At 37.0% G+C, this 9960-nt stretch overlaps 1 protein-coding gene across 1 annotated transcript in view; it reads left to right on the top strand.

Annotated features, from left to right (window-relative positions):
- Positions 1 to 605: 605 nt before the first annotated feature.
- The window catches only part of ABLIM1 (actin binding LIM protein 1), a 268909-nt gene continuing 259554 nt past the window's right edge, over positions 606 to 9960 (top strand). Inside the window, exon 1 of the mRNA XM_044665602.1 lies at positions 606 to 861. Within this exon, the coding sequence (XP_044521537.1) occupies positions 618 to 861 (244 nt within the window). The 5' untranslated portion in view covers positions 606 to 617. The remainder of the gene's footprint in view (positions 862 to 9960) is intronic.

The following is a 9960-nucleotide window of genomic DNA, read 5'->3' as shown; positions in this document are numbered from 1 at the left end:
TGACATTCCCTTAAAACTCCACAGGTTCCCCCCATCAGTGTCTCTAAACTTTTAGAAATGCTGAGTCTTAGATGAGATTTTTGACAATTTCACAATCATATGAACAAATGTGTAAATAAAATCTACTTTGAAGACTTCAAAAATGTGTAAATTCAGAGTATCTGATGCTGGGCCATGCATTTATATGTAAGCATGTGTGTACATGTACATGTATGTATGTGTGATATATATATATATATACCCATATCTACATAAGAAATTGGATATACTTTATGGACGGTTTGCAGTCGAATCCTTATATATCTCAGTTTCATTCTTCCAGTTGCCTTTATCTTGGAGATTAATCTGGTTGTATAAACATACATATATAATACAGATTTTTGTAGTCTGAATTACTGGTGGCAACCTATCTTCAATACTGGTCACCTGACCAAGTGTGTGAGGAATCCTAAGCCCTTGAAGGTAATCCCTTAAAAATACATCCTTCCTAATCTTCTTTTGCTGGGCAAAGAAGAAGAGAAAGAGGGAGGCAAAAGAACCAAGCGCTATGAGAAAGCCCCATTTTCTTAGATTCTTGGACCTGTACTCCTCCCTTTGACTTTGCATTAAATGTAGATATGCCTTCATTTCCTCCCTTTAAATGCTTGGGGGAATTATGTGGCTTGGGGAAAAGCAAAAATCTGTCACCTGATGGAGGGAACCGTAAGGCCTCATTAAGCAGCAGACTGGTGATTGAGGATGTGAGCATCACTGGAGTTCCATACCCTCTTCCCAGAAGGGCTACCATCACTCACTTGCTCTATCTGCATCCCGATGATTACTGCTTATGTGCTCACTTATTCAACAACTTCGACACTCTAGGTAAGCCAAAGAGGACCCAGGCTGGAATCTGTCTGTGCTGTTATGATGGGGGCATATCACGGAATACAGCTGTAAATTCATCTGCTAAAACTTGTTCTCCAAATAAGGCACTGGACTGTCAGACATCCTGAGTTGCTGATCATGGAGGCCACAAGAGAAGTCCACAGTCAGCTAGGTATAGGCTGAAAGCAAGAATTTATTTTCTATTCATATTCTGTGCTCTCAGCAATGAGCATTTCTCTGTCCAGACTTAATGTTAATTATTGTGTTTCTATTATAAGAACTGTGATGGGAAAGAAAAGGTTTAGCTTAGAGAAAGTGTTTTTTTATCTCATGATAAAGGATGAATGGAGAAGAAATGTGCAAGGCAGCATGTCGGTGCACAATAAGGTATGGCTCAGGTGAAGGCAAAAGACAAGTAATAAAGCAAAGTACATGTCCAACGGGATTTAGAGGCATAAGCAATGGGGTTCTTGTCCTGATATAACAGTGGGGGGATGGAGAGAGAGAGAGAGAGAGAGAGAGAGAGAGGGAGAGGGAGGGAGGGAGGGAGGGAGGAAGGAAGGGAGGAAGGGAGGAAGGGAGAAAGGAAGGAAGGAAGGAAGAGAGAGAAAGAAGTCTTCCTGGCTTCTAAGGCAGCTCTCTATCCACAATACCTTGTTGCCCCCCTCATATATGGTACATAATGATGAGTGGATTTTTGGGAAATTCTTGGGAAGTTTATAGTAGAGGTAGAAATAATATATGAGCCTAAGGATGCCATTCTAGGATATCAATAAGGGGAAAATAATGCTTTTAATGAAAAATTATTAAATGGCAATGAATATAGTAATAAAACATGATCAATTAGAGCAATGTTTCCCAAACTTTTTTAGCCTACCGCCCCCTTTCCAGAAAAAAATATTACTTAGCCTCCCCTGGAAATTATGAAACTATTTATTGAAATCAGAATAGAATGTAATTCAAAAAAAGTGTGGCCATCACTGCCTCCCCTGGATCACTGCAGCATCCACCAGGGGGTGGTAGCACCCACTTTGGGAATCACTGGATTAGAGTAATGGTATAGGGAGAGCAGGGAGAAATTTAGTTATAGTGGGATTATTTAGAACAGGGGAAGAAGGTTTTAAAAGAAGAAAAGTTTCCAATCTGTTTTAGTATAGGTCAACTTTAGGTCTTAGATGACTAGTATGAAGAACTAGATTTGGTCCAGCTTTGCTACTTAACTCCCTGTCATTTGCCTTCTACTGCCATAAAATGAGAGTCTACTTTGTTGTGATGGTGGAGACATGATTATAAATGTTGGGTGGCCGTTATTTGTTTTTCACCATAAGAAAGGAATTACTGGCAAGCTGTTGTTTTATACAGAATATCCTGTTTTAGGACAGGTTCTCTAAGGAAATGCACTGTCTTCCTCTCACAAATACAGGCTAGCAGAATGAATGGGGAGCAGCTGGCTTAAATGCTCTAGGACAGCATTGGTGAAGGTTTTCAAGTTTGGGTGCCCAAACTGCAACTTCAAGCTGCCTGTGAGCCCTCTGAGAAGATGGAAATGCTCACTTTGGGTAGCTGGACAGAGGGGACCCGGCATTCAAAAAATGTCCTCAGGCACTGGGAAGAGGGTGAACGGAGCAGAGCTCTGAGTGTCAACTGGGCACACATGCCAGTGCTTCGCCAACACTGCTCTAAGATACATATATATATATATATGTATGTATGTATGTATGTATGTATACACACACACACACACACAGAGGACCTAGAACTGCCTTTGATCTTAAAGAAGGCTATAGCTTCTTGTATACTGATTTTGATTAATTAAAATCATACTTTGTATTCACATATCATTGTCTGTTTTTTAAAGTGCTCTTCCTTGGATAGACTTCTTCATCTAATGAGTATTTATTAAGCACCTACTATGTGCAAATGAAGTGTGTTAGGTCATGGTTTTGAAAGTCAAGTGTGGTTCCTATGCACTGGAGCAATTCATAGCAGTTTTCTCAGATACGCAGAGTAGGTATGTCAGTATTTTTAAATTAGGTGAGTGATTGGCAAGAGATTCTAAAGAGCAGAAAAAAGAAAACAGCAGTAATTTAAAAATAGCTAGTACATATGCTTATTAGTGTATATGTCTGTCTATCTCTATTCACGTGTCCATCTTTATATTTATCCACATATCTGTGTATATCTATAACCATCTTTATCCCTCTATATCCAATATTTATCAGTATATCTATATTTTTGTCTTATCTGTTTCTATGTATCTGTTTCCATTTATCTATCCTGTGTAACCTTGAGCAAGTTACTTAACATCCGCTGGCCTTATTTTTCTCATTTTTAAAATAAAGAGGTCGTATTAGAAGGTATCTGAAGTCAATTTCAACTCCAGATCTCTGATCTTATGATCTATGTTTTTCCCTACATTTGCTAATGACATATTTTAGGAAGTCACAAAAACTGTCCTTTAAAAATCATTGCTTACTTAATAGGGGAAGTTTAGTAAATAAACATTTTTTACTCATAATGGGTATATACAAAGCTAGACCAGCTGTAGGATTTCCTTTTCCTCCAAATAAATGATCTCATCTTAAGAAAACTGGATGTAGTTTTTTGAGGGGAGGATCCTGATATTTCCTTCTCAGGTGAAATCTCTGGCTCTATTGAAAGAACACACAAAATGAATGAAATAAGCCCATGTAGGCAATTCTCTTCCCAATGACCATACTGAAGAATTGTACTCCTTGTCCCCACTCTATGATTCTAGTTGGCATTATAAATGTTTGAATATGGTCCTGGCCCTGGACTGTCATGTGGGTCTAAATTCTGAACAGGACATTTTGAACCAAGGATTATTCTGGGATAAAAAGCAGATGTAGCATTGTCATCTCATTAGAAAAAGCCATTCACATTCCAGAAGGTTTCTCTGAGTAATCCCATGAATGGAATGGTAGTCCTGCTTTAATGAAGGCAGGTGCTTAGTGTTTTCTCTAGGCATTCATTCATTAAAATCTTCAGCAGTGACCTATGATTGGACATTTCCCTTGAGGGCCACATATCTAGGCATATCAAATAGTTTTAAGGATATGTCTTAGCTGTTCCATAGGAACACTTGCTCAGTGTAAATAAATCCATTAATTATTCTAGGATTAGAAAAAACTTCACCACCACAAGTTGTTGTTTGTTTTTAATTCTCCTAAAAATGTTAGACACATCACTGAAGACCCAAATGCAACTTCAGGGAAACTGCTTAGATAAACATAAATGTATCTTGGGGGTATGGAAAAGATAAGTCTCTTTTCTTACTTTCCCCTCCCTGCTCTTAATTAGTGACAGTTTTTAAAGGGAGACTAGAAAAGCCTGTAGTGACAGATGGAAGCATTTGCTACTCTGGGGGGAAATATTACCTGATGACAGAATGTTCCTCCAATGTCCTGGATGTCTGTGTTCTCGGTTATGTTTTGGTTACCATCAGTTTATTTGTTTGCTTATGGGATCTTGATCCTTAAAACAGAAAGTCTGGTTGCAGATGATTAAAGACAGGTGAAAGTTAATTTCTCTTTAGACTAGAGGGCTGAGAAGAGTGAATCTTGAAATTATAATTATAGTTGAAACCAAATTTGAAAATTGTCTTTAAAAATCATTATGCTTAAAAAGTTTGCATTAGATTTTCCATTTCACATTGATGGACCTTATTTTACAGTTTCCCATCTGAAAAACCTGAAAACTCAGGCCTGCCAATTTTCATTAATCATCTAATCAATCTATCAACAGATATCTATCTAAGTCACTATTCTATATCTAAGGAAGTATAAGAAACTAGTCCTTCTCTCAAGGAGTTTAAAGTTTTTATGGGACTGCACTGGAATTGCTAACACCCAAATAGCTAATTGGGAGTTGATGCCCTCAAGGAGTTCAAGTCAGCTGGCAAAAGTAAACCATATTCCAGAACAGTTAACAAACTGCCAGATGTGGTTATTGAGTTGCCTTGGGTGATTTAGGGATCATGGGGAACCAGAAAAGGTGCTGAAGAATTAAAGAATTGTAAATAGTGTCTCTGCTTTTTTTTGAGTGAGAGAGTGGCACCAATAAGATATAGGTAGTAATTTGGCTCTGATTCCTGTTATAATTCAAGAATGTAGGTATTTGGTTTCTTTGCTTTTTAATTAGTTATATTTTCATTTTTAACTTAACAAAAAGAAAAAAACTGACCCTAATAAAAATACACATAATCAAGCAAAACAAATTCCCACATTGACTATGTCTAAAAATGAATATCTTATTCAGTATTTTGAGTCTATCATTTCTGTGAAGATGTGAACAGTGTGCTTCATGATCAGTCTTTTATAATCCTAGTTGGTCATTGCATTAATCAGTTTTCAGGTCTCTCAGTCATTTTTCTATATAATGTCATTATTATATAAATTGTACTTCAGATATTGCTCACTTTATTCTGCCTCAGTTCATATAGATTTTCCCATGTTTCTCTGATACCATCCATTTTATTTCTTATAGTGCAATAATATTCCATAAATTGATAAACCATAATCTGTTTATCTAGTTTCCCAATAAATTAGCAATTTCCTAGTTTTTGGTTCTTTGCTTCTACAAAAAGATCTGCTACAAACATTTTTGTACTTATCAGTCCTTTTTCTCTAGCTTTAATCTTGAAGTATCATTGAGTAAATATACAGAGAATAACTTGTGAAATTACTTTCCAGAATGACTGGACCAATTCACAGTTCTCCCAGTAGTGCATTAGTGTGTCTATTTGTCCACAATCCCTCCAGTATTTATCATTTTTACATTTTTACATCTTTGCCCATATAATGGATATGAGGTAAAAACTCAAGAGTTCCTTTAATTAGCATTTTGTTAATTTTAGTGATTTTAAACCTTTTTATGTGGTTATTGATAGCATAGATTTATTCCTATAAAAAACTGCCTATTCATATCTTGTGACCATTTTTCTAATGGGGAGACTCTGAAAATAATAAAAATTTGAATCAATGCCTTACTGCCTCAGACATAAGACCTTTACCAAAGAAACTTATTGCAAAGATTTTTTTCCCCAGTTACCTGTTTCCCTTGTAATTTTACCTGATGTCTTCCAGCAAAGGACAATCATTTATTGGGCATTTTATACCTTGTATTATCAGTGAATTTGATTATGTAATAATTAAAATGGGTTTGACAAATATAAGAATTAAAAACATTGTTTTGGGCACTGTTTATAAAAATTAACTCTTAAGACACAAGGCTGTTAGTAGCTTTAGTAGCTTTATTACAGCAAGGTAGAGATAGTAAAGGGGGAAATGTAGGAAGGAGGTAGAAAATATTACCTAGCTAAATACCCCAAGTCCAGATCTGATTGCCTCCAGACTGAAGAGAGCAACCCACCAAAGACAGGAGAAGAGCCGAAGAGCTAGTGTCGCAGGCCAGGGTCTCTTTAACCCAAGTGAGTCACCAAAGCCTTACTCCTCTAGCCACCAACACCGAACAAGGCAGAATTGAATGCCTAATCAAGCTGAGCCTCACCAGACTGAGCTGCAAAAGGCCTAGCCTCCAAAAGACTGAGTCGCCAAAAACACAGAGCTGCCAAAAGACTAAGCTGCCAAAAGAGACTGAGGGTCCCAGAGGCTCCCACTTATACACAGTTTTCTTCACACATCAGCCCCCCACCCTCCCATCAATCAGTTTCTTAATTTGCCTAGCACTACCCAGGAGCCATTGTCTGTGGGATCCACCCCCTGTCCTCTGAGGGTGTAAACTTTTGTCAAAAGGATCCTTGAGTTCTTGACTAAGTTAAAATGGTGGAGCACTCCAAGTACTTGACTGATTAAGTTAAGATAAAAAAGATTCCCTTTCACAATTAGAATTTTTGATCAGGAAGGGATAGGACCAGAAGACCTCTGAGATTCCTTCCAAATCATAGATTGATACTTAGGTATCTAACTAGGTAAATAACAATTGAAGATTTTATATAAAAAGAGCTCTTGCTCTAGGATAGAGGTCATAGAAGTAAGAAGTAGGGTGTTAGCAGAGCTTCTAAAGTTGGGTAGGTTTACACACTATGTGAATATCCAGGAAAAACTGAGTGTCCATAGGAATAGGAAGGAAAAACAGAAAATACTAAATTCTCAGTTTTATTGCATGATTCTCATTTAAGCCTAACCTGAATGCTTTTCTAAACCTCAGGATTCTACTATTAAGGTTTACTTTCCTTAGGAAATGCCCTGCCCTCTCATATTTTATTTGAGTGATTAAATTTATTATTCTTTATTAATTATAATAATAAGTATTTAAATTAATAACAGGTATAATTAAATTAATAATAGGTATTTTTAAAGCAGTCCTAATTAGAATAATAGGGTAAGCTGGGTCTCTTAAACTTCATCTTTTAGATGTTATTTTTAATCTTGATTTTGAAAAATCTTTGACCTCTCTCTCTCTTAGAATGACTTTTCTTTGGAAAGAACCTAATCTTTAGTTCTCTTTGGTCCAGAAGATCTCTGTTGCATGCCAAAGTACTGCTAGATTATAGACTCACTCTTAACACAGAGATGACATCCTTAAGAGAGTTGCCAATAGGGAATGATTTTGGCTTTCTAATTTATTCTAGGATGTTAAGCTAGATCTCACAGCATACAAAAATACTATGAAGTATTTGCATTATACAACTTTGAATTATTCAGAGTTGTAATATATGTAAAATATGGCAAATGCTTCCAACCTAATGGAAATTTGCAGTGCAATTCAAATAATGTGACCGATTTATAGGATTTATTTTTTACAGTAATTGGGACTTAATAGTATCTTTCCCATGATCACAAAGCTAATACCTATCACAGGCAGGACTTATATAAAGATCTTCTTTACTCCAAGAATGGTTCTCTCCCTACTGTGTACCGTGGTGCCACTCTGGAAGATTGTAAAAAGAAGCACAGTCTAGGAGCTCAAAGAGAACTTAGAAATCATCTGATTAAACTCGTTCATTTTGTAAAGGAAGAAACTTGGACTTTGGAGAGGTAAAGACCAAGGTCACATGTGGAGTCATTGACAGAGATGGAATTCAAACCAGGTCCTCCAACTCCAAATCCAACACTTGTAGAATTGTGCCAAAAGGTTAAAATAAAGAGAGTTTTGTGGCTTTTATCGAGCAGATGACTTGGCTGATTCTTTCTTTTATTCCTGCCAGAAGCTCTTTAACATAGCCCCCAAGTTTTTGTTTGGTTGCTGTTTAGAAACCTTTCGTCATGCCAGGGCTTTTGCCACAGATAGAAACTGAAATGAATCAGAGTGCGTCAGGGATACACTGACTCAGAGCATCCAAAGAACCTGTTCACAAAGGTTTGTTTTCTGTCCAAGGGGAAAGTGAGGATTCTTATGACATAGTTGTATTCTCCAAGGGAGGAAGGTAGGCCTCTGGAGTTGCTGAAATAAATGGAGGCTTATTTGTATAAAAGAAGTTTATGTTGAAAGTTCAGGCCAAGCTTTTTTTTTTTATCATTCTACTAGTCTAAAATATATTCATTGACCCTACAATATAACATGGCAGAGGAGGAGAAAAAAAAACAAACGAGTGAGATCTTTTTTTTGGGATCAAACTTTATCAGTGTAGGGAACTCCCAAAGAAAACATTCCATATGTCAACTGTGGGAAGCCAGTAAGAGAGTAGATAAAAATCTGAGACTCCTCTTTTGACACCTTTTGTAATCCTTGTGATTTCTTGTTGAAAAGTATTGTGGCCTTATTGAAAAGCTTAAGTTCCTATCAAACCTGAATTTAAAGGGTTAACACTGTTAACACAGCAAGGAATGCTGCTGCCTGTTTTAGCCAAGGCCAAGATACTCCCCAACTTGGCTTTCTGATAAGAACCTAGTCAAAATTCAGCCTTGGCGTTGGTCTATTCTGAAGCCAATGTTTTCTGTTTTGATGTGACATAATTTGTAACTTCTGCGCATCTGCAAAGTTTCAGGGAGGTTCTTTTTTTTTTTTAAACATTTATTAATATTCATTTTTTAGAAAAGTTAACATGCTTACATGATTTATGTTCCTACTTTCCCCTTCACCTCCCACCCATGGCTGATGCACATTTCCACTGGTTTTAACATGTGTCATTGATCAAGACCTATTTACAAATTGTTGATAGTTGCATTGGTGTGATAGTTTCAAGTCTACATCCCCAATCATGTCCGCCTCAACCCATGTGTTCAAGCAATTGTTTTTCTTCTGTGTTTCCACTCCTGTAGTTCTTCCTCTGAATGTGGGTAGTGTTCTTTTCCATAAATCCCTCAGTTGTCCTGGGTCATTGCATTGCTGCCAGTACAGAAGTCCATTACATTCGATTTTACCATAGTGTATCAGTCTCTGTGTACAATGTTCTTCTGGCTCTGCTCCTTTCGCTCTGCATCAATTCCTGGAGGTCTTTCCAGTTCACATGGAATTCCTCTAGTTTATTACTCCTTTGAACACAATAGTATTCCATCACCAGCATATACCACAATTTGTTCAGCCATTCCCCAATTGAAGGGCATACCCTCCTTTTCCAGTTTTTTTTGTCACCACAAAAAGCACAGCTATAAATATTTTCATACAAGTCTGTTTATCTATGATCTCTTTGGGGTACAAACCCAACAATGGTATGGCTGGATCAAAGGGCAGGCATTCTTTTATAGCCCTTTGAGCATAGTTCCAAATTGCCATCCAGAATGGTTGGATCAGTTCACAACTCCACCAGCAATGCATTCATGTCCCAATTTTGCCACATCCCTTCCAGCATTCATTACTCTCCCCTTCTTTCATTTTAGCCAATCTGCTAGGTGTGAGGTGATACCTCAGAGTTGTTTTGATTTGCATTTCTCTAATTATTAGAGATTTAAGCACTTTCTCATGTGCTTATTGATAATTTTGATTTCTCTACTTGAAAATTGCCTATTCATGTCTCTTGCCCATTTATTAATTGGGGAATGGCTTGATTTTTTATACAATTGATTTAACTCCTTGTATATTTGAGTAATTAGACCCCTGTCAGAGTTTTTTGTTATAAAGATTTTTTCCCAATTTGTTGTTTCCCTTCTGATTTTGGCTGCATTGCTTTTGTTT

Source organism: Gracilinanus agilis, chromosome 2 (genome assembly GCF_016433145.1).
Source record: "Gracilinanus agilis isolate LMUSP501 chromosome 2, AgileGrace, whole genome shotgun sequence".
In the NCBI taxonomy this organism is placed as follows: Eukaryota; Metazoa; Chordata; class Mammalia; order Didelphimorphia; family Didelphidae; genus Gracilinanus; species Gracilinanus agilis.
The sequence above is the reverse complement of the archived record's forward strand: the minus strand, read 5'-3'. Positions and strand labels throughout refer to the sequence as shown.